At 47.1% G+C, this 27,679-nt stretch overlaps 1 protein-coding gene across 1 annotated transcript in view; it reads left to right on the top strand.

The window, feature by feature from the left end:
- Window positions 1-10,075: 10,075 nt before the first annotated feature.
- ENTPD3 (ectonucleoside triphosphate diphosphohydrolase 3) overlaps window positions 10,076-27,679 on the top strand; it is a 29,361-nt gene continuing 11,757 nt past the window's right edge. Inside the window, exons 1-4 of the mRNA XM_029071107.2 lie at window positions 10,076-10,131; window positions 15,055-15,182; window positions 21,632-21,749; window positions 27,438-27,588. Coding sequence (XP_028926940.1) covers window positions 10,092-10,131; window positions 15,055-15,182; window positions 21,632-21,749; window positions 27,438-27,588 — 437 coding nt within the window. The 5' untranslated portion in view covers window positions 10,076-10,091. The remainder of the gene's footprint in view (window positions 10,132-15,054; window positions 15,183-21,631; window positions 21,750-27,437; window positions 27,589-27,679) is intronic.

Here is a 27,679-nt window from a genome sequence, read left to right as displayed (position 1 = left end):
TGGCCTCCCTTTATCTGGCTGCTTTCCTGGGTCCCCAAGATGGATGGCCCTCTCTCCTGGCTCTTTCCACCCTCTCCCTTACCACCCCAGTTGGAGCCGGAACGTGAAGTTGGGGGTGTGCGGGGGCCTGGCTACCTGAGGCCAACAGAGGCTCCACGGCACTGAGGTATTGTTATGCCTAGCGGGAATTCTGATTTAGAGGCGTTCAGTCATAATCCCACAGATGGTAACTTCACCCCATTGGCCATCATCCAAGCCTAGAGATGACCACTGGCAACTTAAACTCAAAATAGCAAAAGCTGAACTCTTCATTTTGTCTTCTAAATCTACTCTTCCTAAAGCATGGCCTAGTGGAATGAGCATGGGGCTCGGAGTCAGAGTGCCTAAGATTTAATTCTCCTTCTGCTGCTTGTCTCCTGTGTGAACTCGGGCAACTTCTCTTTGCCTCAGTTTCCTCATCTGTAAAATGGGGGTTCAATACCTTTCTCCCTCACTCCCTTAGGAAGTCCAATTAGGAAGACAGACTGTGAATCATCCGATGAATTTGCATCTTCCTCAGTCCTCAGTTGCACAGTGCATGGCAAAGAGTTAACACTTAACAAAAGCCCCCATTATTATTTCTGAACACAGTTGATAACACTATCATGCTCTGTCCCAGAACTCACCGTTGTTGTCATTTTGACCCCTCTCTGTCCTCCACCTCCTGTTTTCAGACAGTTCACTGAATCCTGCCAGTTTTTCCACCACAACATTTCCTGGATCTGTTCTGCCCCCTCCACCCTTAGGCCACCACCCTTGTTAAACTAATCCTTGTTAAACTAATTAATCAACAATCAGTCTCTTTAGCAGTCTCTATGCCTCTAGCCTCTCCCCTTTCAATCTGTTCTACATTCCTCTGCATGTATCACCTTCCTAAAATGTTGATTGGGAAACATCGTTCCCAAGATGAATTTTTTTTTTTTAATGTTAAGCACTTACTATGTGCCAGGCTCTGTAGTAAACTCTGGGGTGGATAGTGTTTGATCAGGTTGGACACAGTTCATGTCCCACATGAGGCTCACAGTCTTAATCCCCATTTTACAGATAAGGGAATTGAGGCACAGAGAAGTGAAGTGGCTTGCCCAAGGTCACACAACTGACAAGTGGTAGAGACGGGATTAAAACGCAGGTCTTTCTGACTCCTAGAACTGTACTTCCAATGGCTACCCACTCTAATCACATAAGACAAAAACTCTTAACCATCAGTTGCAAGGCTTTCCATCAGTTATCTCCCCTTTATCTATTTGCTCTTTCCATCTGCTACATTTCAGTTCATACTCTTTTCTCCTCCATTCTTACTTTATCTTGCTCTTGACTCTCCCATCTTCAGCCCATTGCCCATGCCTCTCCTCCTGCCTAGGACTCCCACCTAATAATAATAATAATAATAATACTTATTAATCACTGTGTCAAGCATTGTACTAAATCCTGGGTACAAGATAATCAGGTTCCACATGGGGCTCACTGTTGAGGGAGAACAGGTTTTGAATCCTCATTTTGCAGATGAATAAACTGAGGCACAGAAAAATTAACTTTCATTCATTCAATAGTATTTACTGACTTGCCCAAGGTCACACATCAGGTAAGTGGTGAATGTGGGATTAGAACCTCTCAAGATCATGTTCTTTTCACTAGGTAATCCTGCTTCACAGGCTATGAGGCCAGTCATTTGCCCTTGTCCCTGTAGAGTGAGCACCTCTTGCAAAGGGAAGTGTGAGAGAGGGAGAATAAGAGAGTAGAGAAGGAGAAAGGAAGATGAATGAAAGAGGCTTAAATACTGAGTTGAGGCGAGGTAGTTGACAAAGTTGTCTCAAGGGCCACTGAGTCACAGCCCAGATTTCTCTCCAGCCCTGGATTGTCCCTTCTCAGTCATGACCTCCATCTCCACTCCTCTCCACACGGGTATTTCTTGACTTTTCCAGCTGACCCACTCTGGATTGCCCACCTCCTTTCTCTGCCCAGACCCACGGTGTGAGTGCCAGATGGCCATTTCTCCAGATTGGCTTCCTGCTTCATCTGAATAATTCGACATAACTAGTGTTAAGTGTGGACCCCTAGAGTCAAGCATATATAATTTGCCAGTAAGGGTGATCCCTGTTGGATTGCTCTACCAGAATCCGGGGCTTGGCTGTGTCCCTTTCCTCCTATGCAAACACCAGACTACTGCTACATTTTTGGCTGGGGCCAAGTGAGCATGGTAAGCAGCTCTGGATCAAGTGTGAGGAGGCCAATGTGGGACTGATAATAATTAGCTGAACAGTAGGGAAGCCGTCACGGCAGAATTCACCTGCAGGTCCATTTACTCAATGTCTGTTTCACATTACACCTACACCTTACTTAATTCAATTATCTGAACAATTCAGTGGAACAAAACAACACCACCTCCCACCCTCTTCCCCTACAAACAATGACCACTCACAGACTTTTGCCCAGTCTAGAATTTGCTTCCAATTCTATTTTTAATCTCCCTCCTCAGTCTTAATCAACCTGAATTCAGCCAACTGGTGAATTATCCAATGAACAAAGAGGGCACACGCCGTCCTTCATGGAGGTAAATCCCCCATAGAATTGGTTTATCCCCATAGGCCTCTGTCCTTTAACTCCCATTTTGGCTGGTTTGGCTGATTCCAAAGACACCTCCCACACACACCCCCAACGATTTAACTGGGCTTTTCAAAGATAAACTTGTCAGGTGGATGTAGCTTGGAGTGAGAATATGGAGGGTTCGCTAAAGCAAATTGCTTGTCTGCAGGGCATAGAGGATAGGACAGAAAAGTAACTTATTGCTTCCAGAGATTCTACAGTGATTCGGGTCATTCTTCATTCATTCAATCGTATTTAATGAGTGCTTACTGTGAGCACAGCGCTGTAGGCACGGGTGACTTTTGGGTTGGACAGTGGGTGTTTGTTCCAGGCATTCAAGAATGCATGGATGCAGAACAATAGGAAGACTCGTGTCCCATCCTGGATAGAGTCTGTGAGCCTACAAATTGGAAGCCCTGAGAACAACACAGATGGCAATGGGTGGAGGGAGATGTGGACCTACAGGAACCAAAGGGAGCATGTGTGTGGACCGAAAGTGACACGGAGAAGATTTTGAAGCTCTTTCTAGGTGCTGTTGGAGCTGGATTCTTGGGTTCTAGTCCTGCCATCCCCAGTGACTTATGGGGTGAGATAGGGCCCATCACTTAACCTAGATTCTGAATTTAATTGAACTCTTATCTGTATGCAAGTTAATAGATGTTTACTTCTCCATGTTCTATTCTGATTTCTGATCAGCCCCCCGGCCTTTGATCTGTGATCTCAGTGCTACAGGGAAGCATCTGTCATACACCTTATGTTTAACATGCCATCTTAATGCAGTTAACTACAGAAGCTTTTCCAAGCCTTCTGCCTGTAGTCTCTCTACAATGACAAGATCCTCATAATGATAATAATAACAATAATAATGATAATTGTGGTATTCGTTAAGGGATTATGATGTGTCAAACCATTTTTAATGGTACTTGTTAAAGGACTTGTGCCAGGGATTGTACTAGGCTCTGGAGTAGATACAAGATAATCAGGTCAAACACAGTCTGTGTCACAAATGGGGCTTACAGTCTACATCGAAGGGAGGAGGAGTTAATCCCTGTTTTACAGAATTATTATTGATAATAATAATAATAATATGTGCCAGGAACTCTACTAAGCACTGGATTTGGAACTTGAGGCAAAGAGAAGTCAAGTGACTTGCCCAAGGTCACACAGGAGACAAGGGGTGGTGCTGTGATTAGAACTCAGGTCCTCTGACACCCAGGCCCATGCTCTTTCCCCTAGACCAGTGTGAGAAGCAGCGTGACTCAGTGGAAAGAGTCCGGGCTTTGGAGTCAGAGGTCATGGGTTTGAATCCCGGCTCTGCCACTTGTCAGCTGTGTGACTGTGGGCAAATCACTTAACTTCTCTGTGCCTCAGTTATCTCATCTGTAAAATGGGGATTAAGACTGTGAGCCCCACGTGGGACAACTTGATTCTCCTGTGTCTACCCCAGCGCTTAGAACAGTGCTCTGCACATAGTAAGCGCTTAACAAATACCAACATGATTAGACCATGCTGCATATTCTGGTACATACAAGATAATCAGGTCAGACACATTCCCTGTCTGACATGAGACTCACAATCTAAAGGGGAGGGAGAACAGGTATTTAATCCTCATTTTACATGTGAGGAAACTGAAACAAAGAGAAGCTAATGACTTTCCCAAGGTCACACATCAGGCATCTGGCAGAACTAGGACTAAATCTGATTCCCAAGCCCATGCTCTTTCCACTAAGCCAAACTGCTTTTCTTTCCATCCTTCTCCAGGTAGGATGATAATTACACTCCCCGGGGTCTGAAGTCACCTATCCTGAAGCAGCTAGGAATGCTTTCCAGGCTACGACCCACAGCAACTCTGCAGGGAGCTGATATATTATCCTTATTTTACAAGACCAGCCTCTGAGTCACAAGGGACTGGCCCCACCTGACGCTTTAGTTAAGGAGCTAAGAAGGAAACCCAGGACCCTGTTTCCTGTCCAGAGCTTTTTGAGTTTGAACCCAGATTTAGGGATGTTCAGGACTAAAGAAAATCCTAGTAGCTTTCTTCCAATACCAATCAATCGATTGTAATAATAATGTTGGTATTTGTTAAGCGCTTACTATGTGCAGAGCACTGTTCTAAGCGCTGGGGTAGATACAGGGTAATCACGTTGTCCTACGTGAGGCTCACAGTCTTAATCCCCATTTTACAGATGAGGTAACTGAGGCAGTGAGAGGTTAAGTGACTTGCCCACAGCCAAACAGCTGACAAGTGGCAGAGCAGGGATTCGAACCCATGACCTCTGACTCCCAAGCCCGGGCTGTTTCCACTGAGCCACGCTGATTGTATTTATTGAGGCTCTACTGTGTGTAGATTCTCAATAAATTGGGAGAGTAAAATAGAGTTGACTATAGTGTCTGTTCTTTACCCATGAGAAAAACTGTTCTCTCATGAAACTCACTGGAGCAGTGACCCTTGGGTCTTGGAGGAAACCTTACAGATGGGATGGGGGAAGACATTAAGGTCAAGGCTCCCCAGCTAAATTGTAAGCTCCAGGGCAGGGGTTATGTCTCTATTGTAGTCCTTCAGGCTTTTAGCCCAGTCCTCTGCACAAAATTGGAGCTCAGTAAATGATGTCGCCTGATTTGATAATGCCTTTCTTCCTATACCAATCTAAGTGCTTAGTACAGTGCTCTGCACCCAGTTAGTGCTCAATAAATACGATTGAATGAATCAATTGCATTTATTGAACCCCTACTATGTCCACTGCACTAAGCAGTTGGGAGAGTTAGAGTTGACCAGTATAGCCTGAGCTTTACCTGCGAGAAAAGCAGTTCCCTCATGAAACCCTGCGATCAGCAACCCCCTGAAGGTCCTGCCACTCAAGGGTGGCATTGGCATCCCTGGTCCCCAGAGGGATGGGTGATCCCCTTGATCCCTCTAATTATTATTATTATTATGGTATTATATTATTAAGCACTTGATTCTATTTATTTGCTCTTGCTTCTATTTATTTGCTCTTGTTTTAATGAGATGTTGATTCTATTTATTGCTATTTTTCTTATCTGTCTGCCTCCCCCGATTAGACTGTAAGCCCGTCAAAGGGCAGGGACTGTCTCTATCTGTTACCGATTTGTACATTCCAAGCGCTTAGTACAGTGCTCTGCACATAGGAAGCGCTCGATAAATACTATTGAATATTGAAGCACTTAATATGTGCCAAGCACTGAACTGAGCGCTGGGGTGAGGACAAGCAAATCAGATCGGACACAGTCCCTGTCCCACGTGGGGTTCACAGTCTCAATCCCCCTTTTCCAGAGGAGGTAACTGAGGCCCAGAGAAGTGAAGTGACTTACCCAAGGTCACACAGCAGACTTGGGGGAGCCGGCATTAGAACCCACGACCTTCTGACTCCCAGTCCAGTGCTCTATTCACTAGGCCATGCCCCTTCTCCTCTAGACTGTAAGCTCCTTGTGGGCAGGGAATGTGTCAGTTTATTGTGGTGCTGTACCCTCCCGAGCGCTCGGTACGGCGCTCCGCACACAGTAAGCGCTCAGTAAATACGATGGAACGAATGAAGCCGGAGTGGGCTCCCGGTGGGCTCAGCTCCCCCCACCCCCCGAAAAAGCTGGGTGAGGAGGAGAGGGGGGGTGGCCATCCCTCCTGGCATCCTCGGCGCCCTCCGGCAGCTGCTGTGCGGGGAGAAGCAGGGACGTGATGGGTCTCCCGGGGAGAGGCAGCCACCGGGCCGGGCCGGGAGCCCGCAGCCGGCCGGGGGGAGCAGCCGGGGCAGCAGCCAAGGGGAGTCGGGGGATCTGGGGGAGCAGCCGGGGGAGCAGCTGGGGGAGCCAGGGGAGGAGCCGAGGCTAGCCAGGGGCGAGCAGCCAGGGGAGCAGCCGGGGGGGAGCAGCTGAGGGGAGCCAGGGGGATCCGAGGGAGCAGCGGGGGGGGAGCAGCCAGGGGAGGAGCCGGGGGGAGCCAGGGGCGAGTCGAGCTTCAGGGCAGGGGTTATGTCTCTATTGTAGTCCTTCAGCCTTTTGGCCCAGTCCTCTGCACAAAATAGGAGCTCAGTAAATGTCGTCGCCTGATTTGACAATGCCCTTCTTCCTATACCAATCGAAGTGCTTAGTACAGTGCTGGAGCCGGGGGAGCATCCAAGGGGAGTCAGGGGGATCTGGGGGAGCAGCCGTGGGAGCAGCCGGGGGGAGCCAGGGGAGGAGCCGAGGGCAGCCGGGGGGATTCGGGGGAGCAAGCCAGGGGAGCAGCTAAGGGGAGCCAGGGGGATCCGGGGGAGCAGCCAGAGAAGGAGCCGGGGGGAAGCCAGGGGGAGCCGGGGGAGCAGCCGGGGGAGCCAGGGAAGGGGTCGAGGGCAGCCAGGGAGACCGGGGGGAGCAGCCAGGGAAGCAGCGGGGGGACCAGGGGGAGCATCCAAGGGGAGTCAGGGGGATCTGGGGGAGCAGCCGGGGGAGCAGCTGGGGGCAGCCAGGGGGATACGGGGGAGTAGCCAGGGGAGCAGCCGGGGGAGCAGCCAGGGGAGGAGCCGGGGGGAGCCAGGAGGATCCGGGGAAGCATCCAGTGGAACAGCCGGGGGAGCCGGGGGAGCAGCGGGGGGACCAGGGGGAGCATCCAAGGGGAGTCAGGAGGATCTGGGGGAGCAGCCGGGGGAGCAGCTGGGGGCAGCCAGGGGGATACGGGGAAGTAGCCAGGGGAGCAGCCGGGGGAGCAGCCAGGGGAGGAGCCGGGGGGAGCCAAGAGGATCCGGGGAAGCATCCAGTGGAACAGCCGGGGGAGCCGGGGGAGCAGCGGGGGGACCAGGGGGAGCATCCAAGGGGAGTCAGGAGGATCTGGGGGAGCAGCCGGGGGAGCAGCTGGGGGCAGCCAGGGGGATTCGGGGGAGTAGCCAGGGGAGCACCGGGGGGAACCAGGGGAGGGGCCGAGAACAACCAGGGGGATCGGGGGGAGCAGCCGGGGGGAGCCGGGGGAGCAGTCGGAGGGAGCCAGGGGAGGGGCCGAGGACAGCCAGGGGGTCCGGAGGAGCAGCCGGGGGGAGCCGGGGGATGCGGGGGAGCAGGCAGGGGAGCAGCCGGGGGGAGCCGAGAACAAGCAGGGGGGTCGGGGGAGGATCTTGGGGAGCAACCGGGGGGAGCAGGAGGGGCGGGGCGGGGGCGGGGCCGAGGCGGTGCGCAGGGCTCCGGCGGCGGCCGCCGCAGTCCGCTCCGGCCCGCTTAGACGGCAGGTCGCAGCCCGCGCGGGGGCCGCACCATCCACCCCCCGACCCCCTTCCGGGACCCCCGACCCCGGACCCCCCGCTGGAGGACCCCCCCGACCCCATCCCACCCCCTCAACGGGCCTGGGCAGCCAGGTAAGGAAGGGGGTGGGAGGGGGGAGGACCGGGGGGACCCCGACAGCCAGGCCAGGCACCCGCAGACAGTAGGGGGTCATCGAGTAGCCGGAGGGTAGTAGGATGGACGACCCCAACATGCCTCGGAGCGACTCGGATTCACCTTCTCCCTGCGGGGTGAGATTGCCGGCCGGCGTCTCCACCGGGGCCTCCTAGGATCTGTCCTTCGGGGTCGGGCGACCCCCTCCCCGCAGGGTAGCTCTGAGAGACAGGCTGGGGAAGGCCGGGGATGGAGGGAGATGTGCCGAGGGCACTGTCCGGGTCCAGGGATGTGCAGAGAGCAGGTCCTCCTTGGATTCAGGGATGTGCCGAGGGCACTGTCCGGATCCAGGGATGTGCAGAGAGCAGGTCTTCCTTGGATCCAGGGATGTGCAGAGAGCAGGTCCTCCTTGGATCCAGGGATGCGCCGAGGGCACTGTCCGGATCCAGGGGTGGGCAGAGAGCTGGTCCTCCTTGGATCCAGGGATGTGCCGAATCCGGATCCAGGGATGTGCAGAGAGCAGATCCTCCTTGGATCCAGGAATGTGCAGAGAGTAGGTCCTCTTTGGATAATAATGATGATAATAATGATAGTGTTGGTATTTGTTAAGCACCTACTATGTGCAGTGCACTGTTCTAAGTGCTGGGGTAGATACAGGGTAATCAGGTTGTCCCACACGAGGCTCCCAGTCTTAATCCCCATTTTCCGGATGAGAGAACCGAGGCACAGAGAAGTTGAGTGACTTGCCCACAGTCACACACCTGACAAGTGGCAGAGCCGGGATTCGATCCAGGGATGTGCAGGGAGCAGGTCCTCCTTGGCCTCTGCCTCCCAACCCATGCGCTGGTTCAGCGGGTGACTGTCCCCCACTTCTGCGCAGAGAGACCTCACCTTGCTGCAGTCCGGCCTGCCCTCTTAGGCCCCTGGGGGGATTAGGGGGGAAAGGGGGTCGGAGGCAGATGAACGCAGAAAAATTGGAAATTTCTAGGAACTTTGACTGAACGTGTCTGAAAGGGTTGAGTCTGACAGGGGAACAGGCTATATGCCTCACCCTCTGCCGTCATCCCACAGGGTCAATTCTTTCAACGATTTCAAAGTTAGAGCAATTGAACTGCTGTAATGTATTTTATTATTGGAGTATCGGTCACTGATGCAGTGGGTGGGAGTCTTAAAATGATAATATTTCTCCCCCCTCTAGACTAAGCTCAACGGTCAACTCTCCTCTAGGTTGTAAACTCCTTGTGGCCAAGGAATGTGAGAAGGAGCGTGGCTCAGTGGAAAGAGCACATGCTTGGGCCAAAGGATGCGGGTTCTAATTCCAGCTCTGCCAGTTTCATTCATTCATTCATTCAATTGTATTTATTGAGCTCTTACTGTGTGCAGAACACTATACTAAGTGCTTGGAAAGTATAATTCGGCAACAGAGACAATCCCTACCCAACAGTGGGCTCACTTCTCTGCTGTGTGACCTCGGGCAAGTCACTTCACTTCTCTGTGCCTCAGTTACCTCATCTGTAAAATGTGAATTAAGATTGGGAGCCCCACGTGGGACAACCTGATTACTTTGTATCTACCCCAGCGCTTAGAACAGTGCTTTGCACATAGTAAGCGCTTAACAAATATCATCATTAATTGATCACCATCTCTAGTATACTGTCCTCAGTGTGGCCTGGGAATCAGAAGAGCCTGGGTTCTAATCCCGATTTTGTCTCTCGTCTGCTGTGTGACCTTGGGCAAGTCACTTCACTTTTCTGTGCCTCAGTCACCTCATTTGTGAAATGGGGATTAAGACTGTGAACGCCATGTGGGATAGGGACTGTGTCCAACCCGATTTGCTTGTGTCTATCCCAGCGCTTAGTACAGTGCTTGGCACATAGTAACTGCTTAACAAATACCACAATTACTATTATTATTACTCTCCCAAGTGCTTAGTACAGCATTCTGCACACAGTAAGTACTCAATAAATGCCAATAATTGATTCTAAATTTTATAGCCTGGGGAGGGTAATTTTTTATAATGTACATAAAATACTTGGAAATCCTTGGAGCCAGTTGCTATGAAAATACAAAATGGTCACAGTATCATTTTCCCCCATTTAGCTTGAAAAAAGAAGATGTTTACCATACTTTCCCGCCAGCCCTGTGAACAAGCAGGTTAGTATTGGGCAGATTGCATGCATGACTGGGTTAAGTGACTCCCAACCACCCTACTTCAGCCTAAAGTAGAAACTTGTGTGAACGTTAACAATCTCAGTGAACTTTAAACTTGGGTAGAACAGGGTTTTCCTGCACTCTTTAGGGGAAAAAGTGATATTTTACACTGAAACCCCAGGATGTCAGGGAAAACATGGGGTTTTTTTCCTTGAATATGCAGCTCATGTAAACCATTACTGTATAGCAGACCATTCTGTATTACTTACTAGAGCCTGAAACTTGACTGGATAGGACAGCAGCTTTAGGGTATTGTTGGTTTAACTTCATTTAGCCATTTTCTGGGTGTACTCCCAATTCTGAATGTTGTTGCTGGATCTATGCCTAAAACCACTAAGATAAGTTTTTACTGTTATCATTTAGATGATACATACGAGTCATGACTATACATGGTACACATTATGTAATTTATAATAATTTATCAGGAGCTAACACTGAGCTCCATGCTGTGCAGTACAGAATTGGGCATGGTCCTGGGTGTTTTTTGGCATTTGTGATGAGGCTTCAGTGACAGAAAAGACCCCTAAGGTTCTGCAGTATTCAAGTGAGTACCATGTAATTAAAATATCTGGCTACCTCCAATCACAATGCAAATTAAGGCGTTCCTTCAAGTGCTTGGGGCTTGGTCTATTGTGCTCTGCTCCAGTGACGTTTTTTGACATGGTGAAGGTTTGTTTCAGGTAATGTATGTTTGGTTTGTTTGATAGAGTATCTACCATGGAAACGGTGGAAAGGAAAGTTGAGGCAGGAAAAAAATATATAGGGCTTCTTAGACAGCTTTGAGAGGGAAGAGTGCTTGCTGTTGGGAGAAACCTTTCAAAGCAGTCCCTGCTGGAGATGTTCTAGGGGTCTTTCAGTTAGCCATTTTTACTGAAAACCTCCCCTCGGGATGACAGGACAAACTGGTTTAAAACCAAAGGCCATATCCATGAGAAGCAGCATGGCATAGTGGATAGAGCACGGACCTGGGAGTCAGAAGGTCATGGGTTCTAATCCCCACTTGGCCACTTGCCTATGTGACCTTGGGCAAATCATTTCACTTCTCTGGGCCTCAGTTACCTCATCTGTAAAATGGGAATTGAGACTGTGAGCCCCACATGGGACAGGGACTGTGTCCCACCCGATTTGCTTGTATGGACCCCAGCGTTAGCACATAGTTAAGCACTTAACACACTATCATTATTATTATTATCCATGGGCACAAAATTATTCCTTCTCCAAATCTGTTGTCATTGACATGAGGGCAATGTCTTAATTTCTACTTAAGAAGAATCTTCTTGGAGTTTGTGGGATAAAGGGAGACTACACCCCTGGTTCTACCTTTAGATGGGGGAAGCTATGATAGCCCATAAGGTCTTCGGGATCTAAAATAGCTTCACTCGAACTGAGCAACTTACTACGTTTCATTCAAAGGAGAAGCTTCGCTTGACAGTTCGCCCCCAAAAGAAACAAGTGCTAAGGAAAACTGTCTCCTTTATTTCCAGTTTGGCAGCAAGCTCGCCTTCTCCCTCGCACTTACAATGCTCCATCCTGAGTCAGCTACAGTGCTATCTGCCAGTAGCAGGCAAGGGGTTTGCCAGGGAGTCCCAGACAGACTTCAGGAGGAGTGTGGGAGAATGCTGATGAGCTCAAAGCCAGTTTCTTGCTGGGTCAGGCGTTTTTACCCAGTCTGATGGGGGTAACAGTCTAGGATCTTATTATTGGCAAAGCTAACTTTCAGCCTGCCCTCTAGTTAAAAGCTTACCATGTAGAGTGTGAATGCTGCTGCCTGCGTGCCTTTTCTCCAATTATGTTTCAAAGTTAGTGGTAGCCAGACCATAGAGGCAGCGTAGCTGGAAAGACAGTTCACTACAAGTGAAATCCCTTTTGGAAGAACCTTTGTGCTGGAGGTCTTTGTGCTTGGACCATGCCATCCAAACAAACAAAAAATCCAAGCCATTCCTCTGGGCTGAAATATAGTACTGCCTGGAAGTGGAAGAGAGCTCTAGGGACCCTCTCAATCTCAGGATCCTATGATTCTTCCCCACAATCCAGACGAAGGAGGGTTTCCAGCTCCTACTAGGAAGAAAACAAGGTTTAAGCTGTGAGATTCCTCCTGCTTTGTGCCCTTAGTTTGGGGAAATTCGAAATAAATAACTAACCCCCCTAGTCACTGCTTAGAAATATTTCTCCAATTCAGGACACGCTTGACATTTGTTTGAGCCTTTTCTTTAGTAGAAGGGTTTTAGTACTCTTGCAAGGGTCAGTGTAAACTCTTGGGTTGGAACACTAATCAGGACTGGAAACAGAGGGCTCTCAGATGTTCCTTGACCTTCGGAGCTGTCTGGTTCTGGAGTTGAAACCCTGAACTCTTCCCCATCACAATATTGGGATTTCCTAACCAGTTGAAGAGGATACACTGGACATTTTGCATATGCTGGGCTGAGCTCCCACTCTGTGGTGAACAACAGGAGTCTGATGGGGTCCCAAGGAGGTTCATAGAATTTGGGAGGGTCAGGGATGGAAGTTTAGAGGGGCCAGATGGGGAAGGGGTGGGTATCTTGGTATAATCTAGAATTAGAGGCTGGATAAAGAGGAAAGAAAAAGTGACTTCAGAATCAATGATTTACTTTTGGCACTGTCACTAAGACTCCAGGAAAAAAAAATCGAGAACAGGGGGTCAACAGGAGAATCAGAGACATGACAGGATAGTCTAGTTCATCCCTCTACCTCTGAGGAAGACTATATTCAAACCAGCTTAGAAAGATAGTTGCTTTCTTCAAAAAAAAACCGAACTGGAGACTTTATACTCTCTCTTGGGAAGGAGAGTTTCACAACTCTTACCAATGGGAAGTTCTTCCTAAAGTCTGACTTAAATCCCTCCTGCTACAGTCCAAGTCCATTCTCTCTTGTCTGGGTCTCGGGAGAAACAGAATAATAATAATAATGTTGGTATTTGTTAAGTGCTATGTGCAGAGCACTGTTCTAAGCGCTGGGGTAGATACAGGGTAATCAGATTGTCCCTCGTGAGGCTCACAGTCTTAATCCCCATTTTACAGATGAGGTAACTGAGGCACAGAGAAGTTAAGTGACTTGCCCACAGTCCCACAGCTGACAAGTGGCAGAGCAGGGATTCGAACCCATGACCTCTGACTCTCAAGCCCATGCTCTGTCCACTGAGCCATGCTGCTTCTCTGAGCCACACTGCTTCTGATCTCCAAGTGCTCCTTCACCCCAGCCTTTAACATTTAATCTTTTCATCACAGGGTCTATTATCCAAATATTCGATCATTTTTGTTCTCCTATTTTTCCATCTCAATCTTCAGTCCCCAAAACTCACTAGTCTAATAAAGTCCGGGCTAAGGTTGAGTGTGGAGGGAGGATATCCTGGAATAAGTCATTGGTGAGTCCTCTGAAAATAACTAGTATTGTCAAGTTGGCATGAAATGACATGCAAGATAAATTGCACATCCTCTTACAATTGTAACTCGTCAACCGATAAATTCCTACTGGGTGAGTTTGTTTCCAGCTTTCAGGTGTTGAAACAAGTTTGCAACCTTCAAACTATACAGGGGTATGTCAAGGCATTAAAAGGCTGCATGATTAAAGAATCTCTGCAATCATTTTGCAGACAGGGGGTCAACTTCAAATTCCAGAGCACCTACAATGTATACAGAAGTCACTTGAAAAAAAATCTGGTTTCTGTGTAAAAGAAGAATTTAAACTCATTTGACATGCTTGAAAAGTCCCTACAAATTGAATTAGTTAATGCATAAATTCCTTGAACAACTGCTTTTACCTGGTAACAAAGTTCTTTTTTTAAAAAAATATTCTTTCCAGTACTATTGGCCAAAACTCCCACTGTGGGAAAGATTCGGGCAGTCTAGCGATTGGTGCTGTGAGAGTTTGATCTAAGTAATGCCATTTCTGGAAAAGACTGGTAGTCCATCCTGCCCAGTGTTCTGTTCCAACAGTGGGAACAAGAAGCCTGGAAGGATCATGTGATAGCTGTCCCCCTTGATATCTAGCCAACATTTCCCCCCCCAAAACCTTGTTAAACCAGAACAGTAAAAAAACTCCCAACAAACCCCTGCCACACACCCAAAACAGAAATTCCATGTTCAAGTTACAAAACTTTTCTGGTGGAGATTCTAATATTAGGGAAAGGGGAAATATAAAGGAAAAAGTAGAGAAAATTTCATAAACTGCATATTTGCAGTTTGCATCTCCAATCTTTCTTCTGCATCTCCAGTCTCTAAATATAAATTAACAAGAGTAATGAAGCCTTAGTTTCTGCGAACAGGACACTGAGCAGCCTTAACTGCCTAGCACAGTGTGTAACATTCGGGTTATTGATAGTGTAAGGGTGTAGGCAAATAGGCAAATGAGTGTGAAATAATGAGCTATTTTTAACCATGGAAATACCCAAACCCAGTTCTATTCCTCCCACCGAATCTCACACTATTCTGCCCTCTCTCACTCTTCCCTACCAAGCAGCAGCATGGCCTAGTGGAAAGAGTACGGGCCTGGGAGTCAGAGGACCTGGGTTCTAATTCTGACCCTGCCAGTTGCCTGCTATGTGATCTTGGGCAAGTCACTTAACTTCTCTGTGCCTCAATTGCCTCAATTGTAAAATGAAGATTAAGACTGTGAGCCCTGTGTGGGACGAGGACTGTGTCCAATCCCATTATTTTGTATCTACCTCAGTGCTTTTTACATTGTCTGGCAGTGTAAAGTACTTAACAAACACCATTGAAAAAGAAAGACACTGTTAGGGTAACCTCTTGCATACGTAATGCCTTATTAAAGTCAAGGGTAGTTCCAGGTTGGCAGGAGAGGAGGATAAATGAGTCTGCTCTTACCTGAGTCTTTATGTTTTCATTTTAGGCTTCAAGACTTTCTCCAGAACTCCAGTCATTGTTGCTTTAGTGCTTCTTCTTGTCAGCGTGGTAGTGCTGGTGACTATTACCCTTGTTCAAATCAACCAGAGAGAAACCCTCTCTCCAGGCCTGAAGGTAAGAGGGAAATCACCATATGAAAGACCAGAGGCAGACTGTGTAGCTACTACTGGATGCTAGAAGCTCTGTTTCACTTTGTGTTATGACAGTGAGACTGGAAGGAAAGATAAACCGGTGTCCAGCTGAGGAAAGCCCCAACTGGTCCAAATCAGATAAATTTGTAACGGCCAGTTAACCTGACACATCTAGGTGATGAAGAGGCCCCTACAGATCTCTTTGTTGCTCTCTTTAAGAATGAAAGTACAATGTTATAACCCTGTTGGATTCTGCACCGTTTTGCAAACTGATTCTCCCCAGAAGCTGCGCCCGATAAAGAATGGTGCTATTCGGAGACTATCCGTCAAGTTCTCCATAGAACAGTGCTATTTGGAGATTATCCCTCAGGTGGTACCTAGCCTCAGTCCTCTACCGCTTACTGGATGTTCGAAAGTGCTGTTTCTCCCTACCTTCCCCCCATGAAAAGCCTTCAGGTGGAATTTGTGAAGCATTTACTAGGTGCTCAGCATGTAGAAAGAGAGGAACAGATAATAATTCTGAGTTAATACCCCACCTGTTGGCATCATAGTCAGCAATCCTTTTACACTAAGAAGGCAGAAGGTTTTCTAAAGAAGCAAAATAGCTATTAGAGCCCCTTTAGACCCCTTACATTAGAGAGCTGCAACAATTATTTAAAGTCAAGCAAGGAGTTACCCTCATCCTTCTTCAGTAAAGCAAACACCATAGTGTTGACATCACCTTGATTCTATTTATTGCTATTGTTTTAATGAGATATTCATCCCCTTGATTCTATTTATTGCTATTGTTTTTGTCTGTCTGCCTCCCCCGATTAGACTGTAAGCCCGTCAGTGGGCAGGGACTGTCTCTATCTGTTGCCGATTTGTACATTCCAAGCGCTTAGTACAGTGCTCTGCACATAGTAAGCACTCAATAAATACTATTGAATGAATGAATGAATATGGGTCTTGTGCTGATCATCACCTACTGTCCCATGAAGTACCATTAGTGATGCATGTAAGGCCAGCTGAAAGGCTGGGATCTACGGGGGGGATCTAATTCTGGCTACCTGTTGGACTTTGGACTCACCTTTCTCCCCATCTGTAATATCTATATGAAAAATATGGGATCCTCTGTTATACTGTTTGCGAGCAGCAAGGAGGAGTAGGAGGGGGAAAAGAACCCCAACTGAGCATGTCCAACTGAAGCTAAAGTTCACATCTGACTCAGGGGAGAGAGGGTTCTGAGAACAACATAGGCTGAAAGAGGAATGTTGAGGGGCCACTAAGGCTGAAGAGAGGCACGAAACAGTGACGCAGGTTATAGGGAAGACAGGATAAGGTCTTACTATCAAGTTCTCTGGTGGTCTCAGTGGTTAAGATTGTGGTCTCAGTGGTTAAGATTCAGCATTTCATTGCTGTGGCTTGGGTTCTATTGTGGTCCGGGAAAACTTACTTTGGAAAGGCGTGTGGCCTAGTAGAAAGAACATGGGCCTGGGAGTGAGATGCCCTGGGTTCTAATCCTGGCTCTGTCACTGACCTGCTGGATGAAGTTAGGCAAGTCACTTGAGTTCTCTGTGCCTCAGTTCCCTCATCTGCAAAATGGGGATTCATTACCTGTTCTCCTACTATTTGTGAGCTTCATCTGGAACCTGATTATTCTATATCTACCCCAGCACTTGGCATCTTACTGCTACAGGCTCTTGTAATATCCCGGCTAGATTACTGTGTCAGCCTGCTCTCTGATCTCCCTTCCTCTTCTCTCTCCCCACTCCAGTCTATTCTTCACTCCGCTGCCTGGCTCGTCTTCCTGCAGAAACGCTCTGGGCATGTCACTCCCCTTCTTAAAAACCTCCAGTGGTTGCCTATCAACCTCCACACAAAACAAAAACTTCTCACTCTAGGCTTCAAGGCTCTCCATCACCTTGCCCCTTCCTACCTCTCCTCCCTTCTCTCTTTCTACTGCCCACCCCACACGCTACGCTCCTCTGCCGCCTACCTCCTCACCATCCCCCGTTCTTGCCTATCCCGCCGTCGACCCCTGGGCCATGTCCTCCTGCGGTCCCGGAACGCCCTCCCTCCTCACCTCCGCCAAACTAATTCTCTGCCCTTCTTCAAAACCCTACTTAAAGCTCACCTCCTCCAAGAGGCCTTCCCAGATTGAGCTCCCCTTTTCCCTCTGCTCCCTCTACCCCCCCCACCTCTCCGCAGCTAAACCCTCTTCTCCCCCCTCTCCCTCTGCTCCTCCCCCTCTCCCGTCCCATCCCCTCAGCACTGTACTCATCCGCTCAACTGTATATATCTTCAATACCCTATTTATTTTATTAATGAGAGGTACATCACCTTGATTCTATTTATTTGCCATTGTTTTAATGAGATGTTCTTCCCCTTGATTCTATTTATTGCCATTGTTCTTGTCTGTCCATCTCCCCCGATTAGACTGTAAGCCCGTCAAAGGGCAGGGACTGTCTCTGTTACCGATTTGTACTTTCCAAGCGCTTAGTACAGTGCTCTGCACATAGTAAGCGCTCAATAAATACTATTGAATGAATGAATGAATGAATATAGTAAGCACTTAGCAAATACCATTATTTTTATTGTCTGAAGAATAAGCTAAAGCAGCATGGTGCAGTGGCTAGAGTCTGGGCCTGAGAATCAGAAGAGTCATGGGTTGTAATCCTGCTTGGCCACTTGTCTGCTGTGTGACCTTGGGCAAGTCACTTCCCTTCCTCTGTGCCTCAGTTACCTCATCTGTAAAATGGGGATTGAGGTTGTGAGCCCCGCATGATTCAGGGACTGCGCCCAACCCTGTTTGTGTGTATCTACCCCAGCACATAGTACAGTGAATGGCACGCAGTAAGCACTTAAATATCACAATTATTATTATTATTATCATTATAAGGAATAATGATACTTGTTCCTACTTGTGGTCTGACAACACTGAATTGAGCCCCCTGGAGTTTCAGGCAGTTGATCAATAAGAAAAGGGGTACAAATGAGGTGAAAAACTGTCTCATTCATTTTGCCAACTCAATGAGCAGTAAAAGTCAGGAATGCAAAATTAGTTTTACTGAATCATCTTGAGCCCTGTTTGATCATGCCCAACTGAGGTCTGGGATTTTTAGGCAATTTTTTTTTAATGGTATTTTCTGAATGCTTACAGTGTGTCAGGCACAGTACTAAGGGCTGGGGTAGATACAAGATAATCAGATCAGACACAGTTAAAGTCCCACATGAGGCTCACAGTTTAAATCCCCATTTAACAGATGAGGGAGTTGAGGCCCAGAGAAGTGAAACGACTTGCCTAAGGTCACACAGCAGATAAGTGGTAGGGCCGGTATTAGAACCCAGATCTTTCTGACTCCCAGGCCCAGGCTCTATCCACTAGGTCATGCTGTGTCTCTTCCAGAAACCTTTCTGCTGCTGCTAGTCCACTCATGGTAGAACCATCATGACCACTTTCTGGGCTCTGTAGGAAATTGGTAAAGTGTGGTGAGTTAACCTTAACATTGTCCCAACTTTGCAAAGAACACAGGAAACTGGGGTAAAGGCAGATGAAATACAACATCAGCAATGAGAAAACCAGATCCTCCACCATCATCATCATCACAGGAAGACTCTTAGTAATTATTATTTTTTTTTGCATCAGAAGAAACACATTTCTGGCTAGCTTCCAGCTTCACCCTGAAATGCTACAACTTTAAACATTCATCCATCTCCAACAGAACAGAAATTTCTGTTCTCTGATGCATACTTTCCTGAGAGTGGTTTCTCTTACCTATGAGGTTGGGGGAGGGTTTCAAAGAGCTTGGAATTCCACTTCTTTTCAGTGACTTCATTTAAAATAAAATAAAGTAAAGAAAGGGTAGGAAGAAACAAATGTTGCTTTGGCTTTGTGGGTGAGTGGATTAGATCTGCCTTTCTGAAGCTACTTTCTGGAAGTTTCTTCTCAGCAGGGTGAACAGGGATTGGTATGACCAATGCACAGAAGGATAACCTGTGGTACCCTCCAGTCAGTCCTGCATCCCTCCTAATGATCGAAAAAAGTCTAGGGGCAAAGCCATGAATGCAGCCTGGCTCCTAGTTCCCTGCGAGAAACTAAAGTAATAGTCTGCCCAGGAGCAACTGTGGTTCTTAATCATCTGTAGCCAGTCCCGAGATATAGCTCTGCTGTGAACAATGAGGCCAGGGAATATTTCTTCCCATGCTTGCTTTCCAGACCACCCAGTGAGCTAGCAGGGATCAGGAAGTGCTGCCCAGAACAGGCTGGAGGCCAGCACATGGATGGGGTGTCACATCTCCTCAGAATCTTGGCATCAAGCCTCAGCCAGAGCTGAGGGGAAGATGTGGGGGGCTAAGGAAGAAGGAAATCCATAACTTCGACCAGTGGAGGAGAAGGCTCTTTCTCCTGTTCCAGTGAAGTTAAACCTGGGGCCAGTCCAATGCTATGTGCTAGCCAAGCAGAATCCGTAATAACAGCTTTTCAGAACACGCTGTTGCCTAATGATACCTTTCTTGATGTATTGACAAGAATTGTCTTTCCATCCTTTTGTTTCACAACATGTGCAGGCATAACTTTTGCGAGTGTGGTGAGAGAGTTTCCATTACAAGAGCCATTTCGTACTTTGGGTACACAGTTGGCTAACTGCTCTTGTGAGGTGCCAAGCAGAATCCAAGGCCACCATTGTCTAACAGGATGTTGTATGAAGGGCGTAGCTGGGCGTGCTCTAAGGCACAGAAAGGGTTTGGGAAGCCTCTCTGAATCCAAGACTACAAAATCAAAGGGCCAGAAGGAATCTTGAGAAACCATCTAGACAAACAATGAGGTTAGACATAAGCCTGTGAGCCCAGGCCCCAGAAGTGTTCAGTAAGGACTTAGTAAAAATCGAATAGTGGGAAATTAACACAATGTACTCTGCTTTTCCCTTCTCCTTCCTCTCCTTGTTTTTCATTGGAATTGGTGTTTGTGAGGGAATCTATGTTTGTGCTTTCACTCCGGTCAGATCTTGCCTTCTCTTATCCCAATGGTATGGGGATGATCAAAGGAGATGAGATGGTTGAGTGTGGGAGGAGATGGTTAAATGGGAACAGAGGAACAATAACATTTTGTACTGCCTAACGATTTTTGGAAACTGTTAGTCCCAACCCTAAGCTTCAAAACCCCCTCCTCACCTGTCTGCCCTCAACCATCTCAACATTCCAGCTCCACTCCAGCCTCCCCAATCTGCCCAACATCCCACATGCTTGGCTGTAACAGACTCAGTAAACTGGCAGGAGTAACAGCATGACCTAGTGAGAACCAGCGTGACCTACTGGAAAGAGCACGGGCCTGGGAGTCAGAAGACATGGGTTCTACCCCGGCTCTGCCAAATGCTTGCTGTGTGGCCTTGGGCAAGTCATTTAACTTCCCTATGCCTCAGTTCTCCTGTTCTTCCTCCTACTTAGACACTGATTCCCATGCAGGACAGGGACTGTGCCCAACTTAATGCACCTGAATCTATCCCAGAACATAGAACAGTGTTTGATATATTGTAAGTGCCCAACAAATATCATAAAAAAAGAGTATTGGCATCTGAGCTCAGTTGCTAGCTGCTGTGATGAAGCCCATGGTGAAATCAGGGAGATGGAGGGAAATTACAATGGGACCAGACTCCAGCTTGGCAGGGGGATTTCATGGCCCTGCTTTGATTCTGTTTATGCCCAGCATTGCAGGCTTATCAAGCATTGTCTTGAGCAGGTTGACATGAGAAAGGGGCTGATGGTTAATGGACAGGCTCCAGAGGAAGTGGCAGTGTTTCCAAACTACCAAAGCCCCATTTCTGATGAAAATCTGGTCCACCTCTAGACTGTTAAACCATCTGTGCTTTAAAAAAAATTGTTGTATTTGTTAAGTGCTGTGTGCCAGGCACTGTACTAAGTTCTGTGGCAGATACAAGCAAATTGGGTTGGATACAGACCAGTTCTGTGGCAGATACAAGCAAATTGGGTTGGATACAGTCCCTGACCCATATGGGGCTCACAATCCCAATCCCCATTTTACAGATGAGGTAACTGAGGCACAGAGAAGTGAAGTGACCTGCTCAAAGTCACCCAGCAGACAAGTGGCAGATCTGGGATTTGAACCCATGACCTTCTGACTCCCAGGCTCATGTGCTATCCACTATGCCATGCTGCTTCTCCAAAATACTCTCAATCAGCAGGATTTGAACCTGCGTGGGGAAACCTCAGTGGGTTTCTAGTCCATCGCCTCCTTAACCACTTGGCCATGACTCCATTCACCCAAGATCTGAATCCAGTCAGTGACAGTGCATGGGGTTCTGGGAAATTACAAAAAATCTTGCTTTTTTCGACATGATCGGCTGGTGAAACAGTCCACCTTAAAAACCTTGCAGGACAGGCTGTTATGGGGACTAGTCTATTTCTGATTTTTTTCTTCCCTCTACATTTATTCAGTATGGTATAGTGCTTGACGCTGGATCATCGAGAACCACGGCATATGTGTATCAATGGCCAGCAGAGAAGGAGAACAACACAGGAGTGGTAAACCAAACCTTCAAGTGTAGTGTGAAAGGTAAGGATCTTAAATATTTGGGGAAAGCAGGACAAAAGTCAAAAGGTTGAATTGCAGGTTGAGTGTCAGAGTTTCTTTCATATGCTGGGAGAGGTGGGGGAGAGGGCCCGATCCAGGAGCCAGGAGATTAAGATTTCATTCCCAGTAACACCACTGTCTCAGTAGGTGGCCTTGGCAAATTGCTTTTCTCATTGGACCTCAGTTTCCCCAACTATGAAAAAAGGATAATTATACCTCTTGCCTACCCTCCCACATGGTGTGAAGACAAATTAGATAAAGCTTGGAAAATGCTTGGAGATAGGTATTAAATAAATACAAATTATCATTATTGGGGGTGAGTCAAAAGTCCTTGTGTACCTACCGCAGACAGTAAGCAGTTTTTGGCATCCCCATGTATTAATATAAATAGATTTTTCATATTTATCTAAATGTACATTACACTTTCTTAATATATTCACCTGCACTGTGAAACATTTGTTCTATCATTTGATTGACTGATTGCTGTCTAGCATCATAGACAGTATTCCGTGCAGAAGGTAGCTTCAGGAACTAGCTTTTCCAGCTTGTGGTGGGGCTTGATGTCCCCATTCCCTGGTGGGATCAGGGACAAGCTGGGTCCAAACTGCCCGTTCCTTGCTCGAGGGAGGTCAAGTAGGGCTGATTGAGCATTTTTCCCTGAGACCAGAGATCGGGGAGCAGCATGCAAGGTTGGAAGCCCTGGCTAGGAAATGTGGATCCCAGGAATCCACATGTGACTGAATGGAGCCACCAGCCCCCCAAAATGTGGGGGCAAAACTAATGACTTTGTTCTCAGAGTCCCACCCCTGGAGTTGGTGCCCTGGGTAGGAGTAAAAAGGAAGGTGTATCTGCTGGGAATGGCACCGAGAGGATACTGACAGCATTCAGTTTGTGTTGGCCAGATTCAAAAAGAACCTTATAGGGCAAGAAAGCTAGATATAACTCACTAGTAACAAAGCAGGTTAACCAGCTTCCCTAGCTGGGTGCACAGTGGCTGCTCTGGTCTCCTGTGGACCTGGGAGAGGAAGAGGCAATTAGGGCTCAAATAGTGGGGCTGTAATAATAATAATAATTCTGGTATTTGTTAAACACTTACTATGTGCAGGAACTGTACTAAGTGTAGGGATGGATACAAGCAAATTGGGTTGGACACAATCCCTGTTCCACATTGGGCTCACAGTCTCAATCCCCATTTTACAGATGAGGTAACTGAGGCACAGAGAAGTGAAGTGACTTGCCCAAGGTCACACAGCAGACAAATGGCAGAGTTGGGATTAGAACCCATGATCTTCTGACCCCCAGGCTTGTGCTCTATCTATTATATCCTACTGTAACCCGACAGGACTGTAAGACCATTAGACCTTCCTGGGTGAGACCACCCATCCAGTTTAGCATTCCAGTCTCTGACAGGGACCCCCAAAGGCCGTTAGGGAAACACTGTGGTGGTTGCCTTCCTGGGTCAGGGGTGCATATGACTTGGACTTTCACTGATCACTCCTGCTACAGTCCAACCTGCACATTTCGCTCCTCTAGTATCAATTTACTCACTCAACCCCGATCTTGCCGATCTTTCCCATGCCCTCTCCATAGCCTGAAACTCCCTCCCCATCCATATTCACTAGACCACCACTCTCCCCACCTTCTAAGCCTTATTAAGGTCACTTCTCCTTCAAGAGGCCTTCCCCGATTAAGTCCTCTTTTCCCTGGTTCCCCTTCCCTTCTGCGTCATCTATGCGCTTGGATCTGTGACCTCTGAGCATTTGATATTCGCCTCACCCTCAACTCCCACAGCACTTATGTACATATCTGTAAATTATATATTATAAATTACTTATTTACTCATATTAATATTTGTCTCCCCTTCTAGACTGTAAGTTTGTTTTGGAAGGGAATGTGTCTGCTAATTCTTTTGTATTCTCTCCCAAACACTTACTACAGTGCTCGGCACATAGAAAGAACTGAAAGAAATGCTGGCTCTAAGATGAAAAGAAGGAAAGATTAGGGTTCTCTAGAGTTCTATAAGCAAGGCTCTAGCTCTGGCTCCTCCCCGATCCGTGTTACTATAATAATTATAATCATGGTATTTGTTAAGTGCTTACTATGTGCCAGGCACTGTCCTGAGCCCTGGGGTAGATACAAGCAAATCGGGTTGGACATAGTCCCTTGTCCCACGTGGGGTTCAGTCTCAATCTCCATTTTACAGATGAGGTAAATGAGGCCCAGAGAAGTGAAGTGAATTGCCCAAGGTCACACAGCAGACAAGTGGCTGAGCCGGGATTAGAACCCAAGACCTTCTGATTCCCAGGCCCATGATGCTTCTCTGCTACCTGGGACAACTCCCAACCATTCCATACCCCTCTCCAATATGTTAATCCAAAGCTCCCTACTCAGCCCTGTCCCTAGCTCTGGGGTCAGAGAGCCCATATCGATACTGCCTGCTACTTGCTCTGCTGCCTGCTTCCCACTCCCGTGTGCCCTCCTCACCAAATGTCACAGATGGAAATCAAGCCCTTTTGTTTTTTATGGTATTTGTTAAATGTTTACTATACACCAGACACCTTACTAAGTGCTGGGGTAGATACAAGCAAATCGGGTTCGATACAGTCCCTGTTCCACATGGGGCTCAAAGTTTTAATCCCCATTTTACAGATGAGTTCATTGAGGCACGGAGAAGTGAAGTGACTTGCCCAAGGTTACCCCCAGACAAGTGGCAGAGTCAGGATTAGAATCCAGGTCCTTCTGACTCCCAGGGCCATGCTCTATCCACTAGGCCACGCTGTTTCTCTGCCCTTTGCTCAAAACCCTGCAGTATTGCAACTCAGCCAAAAAATGAAGTAAAGAAAAACTGCCATGAACCCTTTTAGGGCCCAACTCCATAAAGTTGGGCCAAATTCCCAACTTAAATTTGCCCTGGGAACATTCTGGCCCCATGACTGTGGGAAAAGGTGGAACCAGCTGGCTGTCCCTTGGGGCGAGTTCCAGGAGCACTTCATTCATTTATTGAGCGCTTCCAGGGGCGATCGGAGACAAGGCACACCTTGATGCAACCCAGAAGTCACCCCTTGCTATAAATGGACCAGCCTGTTCCAATCTAGGCAGCCTGATCGATCCAAATATATACAGTCACCTTGAACTTATGCTCAGGTTTTACTGTGAAAAGAGATTTGAATAGTTGAGTTTAAAATCAGCAAGTCTCTTTCTCATCCACCCTCTGCTCGGAGATTTATTTATTTATTTTTAAAACAGTATTTCTGGTTTCGCAGCTGTGTAATGCAAGCTCCTCTCCAAACATTTGCAACCAAATGAATAACCAATCAATCTGAGCTGAATAAACCATCGTCAGCAAGTTCAAAATGGTTATCCCGATTGCTTTATAGACCTTCCGCTCAGGCTGATTTCTGATATGGTCTGCTAGTCTTGATGTAGGACAAGAGCCAAAAGTACAATATGAATCATATGGAAAAGCGTCAGAGAAGAAAAAGAGTCAATTCGGAGCTTCTTTTTCTCAACTCAAAAAACCCCAAAACTCCTTTGGTTTGTGTGAAGCGAACTAGTGTGAGAAAAATGAGTAAGAATATGAATCAACCAATCAGTGGTATTTGAGTACCTGCTTTGTGCAGAGCACTGGACTAAGGTCTTAGGAAAATATAATAAAGTAGACATGATCCCTGCCCTCAGGACCAAAGAAGGAAAATTGGAGGGCTTAAATAATAGGGTATGTAAGTACATATATTTAGAAATGCTACAGTGTTTGTGAATTTACACAAGTAGTTGTCGCACAAGTGCCGGGTTGTTAGCTGGGGAGATATAAGCTGGTAAGAAGAGGAATTGATTGACGAAGATTTCCTGGGGAGGTGGGAATTCAGAAGGCATTTGTGCTCAGGCAAATTGGAAGAGAAATGGAAGTCCAGGAAGGAGGAAAAGAATGAACAAGGGGTTATAGGCGGGAGAGGTAATGGTGAGGCACAGTAAGGGGCAGAGATTGTCTATATCTGTTGCCGAATTGTAGCTTAGTACAGTGTTCTACACACAGTAAGCGCTCAATAAATATGATTGAATGAATGAATGAATGGAGATAGGTTAAGCAGGAGGAAGAGTAGATGGAGTGCCTTAAAACCAACTGTCAGGAGTTTCTACTTGATATGGTGAGGAAAGGGTAAAACCTGAAGCTTTTTGAGGTATGGATGATGAGTATTGAATGATGTTTCAGATAATGATCTAGGCAGCAACGTGAAGTATGGACTGGTAAAGGGAGAGAGTAGAGGAAGGGGAGCAGTGAGGAAGCTGAGGCAGTATTCATGTTGGGATTCGACAGGCATCTAGTGGCCATTTGGATAGAGAGGAAGGGATAAGCCCTTAAAATGTTGTGGAGGAAAGATTGGCAGGATTTAGGGAGACTGAATATGGAAGTAGAGAGGGAGGCGTCAAAGGTAATGCCAAATTTGTGGATTTCAGAGATGGAGAGGATGGTGCTGTCAGATATGAAGTGAAAGTTAGATTAAAAACTCCTTGAGGATAGGATCATGTCTATTTTTTTCTACTGAACTCTCCCAAGCACTTTGTACAATGCTCTGCACACAGTATGTCCTCAAAAATACTACTGATTGATTGTGGAGGAGAGGGTTTTAGGTGGAAGGATGAGTTCACATTTAGGTATATTGAGCTTGAGGTATCAGTGGGAAATGTCCTGGAGGCAAAAGGAAATGTGTAATTACGATGTCGAGGCTAGCAGAGTAGACTTAGAAGTCATCCACTTAGAGTGGTAGTTAAAGATATCTCTTTATGGGTTGGTGGATAATATGCACAGATGAAAGCCATACTCCCTTGTTCTTATTTTGACCCATAGCCAGCACTGTTTTCCTTGTCCCTAAGTAATTCAGGTATCTTCAGAAGAGAGAATTATTGAGGGATTGCCCTGGTCCCACTAGTCTGGATTCCTCAGAGAATAGGGCCTAGCACGGGCTGCTATGCTGACCTTGCTGCCCTGTTTCACATAATCTGTTTTGTGGTGCTTGTGTGGCTTCTGTTACGAGAGGAAGATTCCGGTTGGGGTGGAACTGACTATGACACCGTATCTTATTCTATTTCTGGCAATGGTTTGAAAAATCATGCCAACATGTTATTGCTTTTCTGGACCAGGGTACAGGTAGCAAAGATATTTACTTTATAAAACAGATATGTCCAAGAAAAGTGCCTTGAAATTTGGGGCATGAATTTGTTTTTAAAATTCTTTAGGAGGATGAGGATGGGAGGGTAATGCCAGTTGCTCTCTCCATCCAAAAAATGAGTAAAAGGAGTTTAATGTCTGGTAATCATTTTTCTTCTTATCTCCACCATCTGACACACAACTCTGCCTTTATACGTTCTTCTATTTTTTCAGGGTTCAAGGAAATCAGCCCCGTGTTTCCTTGGATCAGATAGTTGTTTAATCTTGCCTGCTTTCAGCCCAACCCTAAGGCTCTTACACTATTTGGGCCCCCACAGAAGGAGCTAGCTATACTACAGGTCTCAAGGGGCTCACCACAGCCTCTCTCCCTTTGGGCCACATTGCTTCACCTCAGGATTGTTTTTTTCCAAATTTGGAAAAGAAGAAGTCAGTGTTTTTCATCTCCGGTGGATTAGCTTTCCAAGGTGACAGAGCTAATGGGAACTGACTTTTCTTTTATATAGGCTCTGGGATATCCAGCTATGGGAATAACCCTCAAGATGTACCGAAAGCCATAGAAGTCTGCATGGAGACTATCAAGGGGAAAATTCCCTCTCATCTTCATAAAACTACCCCCATTCACCTGGGAGCCACAGCTGGAATGCGACTATTGAGGTAAAAGACATGCTTTGGTTATTCAGAAATATTTGGGGAAAGGAACCAGAAGCTAAACTCTCTTTCTGGAAATGAATCAGAGGAAAAGAAA

This window comes from Ornithorhynchus anatinus, chromosome 8 (genome assembly GCF_004115215.2).
Source record: "Ornithorhynchus anatinus isolate Pmale09 chromosome 8, mOrnAna1.pri.v4, whole genome shotgun sequence".
NCBI lineage: Eukaryota > Metazoa > Chordata > Mammalia > Monotremata > Ornithorhynchidae > Ornithorhynchus > Ornithorhynchus anatinus.
The sequence above is the reverse complement of the archived record's forward strand: the minus strand, read 5'-3'. Positions and strand labels throughout refer to the sequence as shown.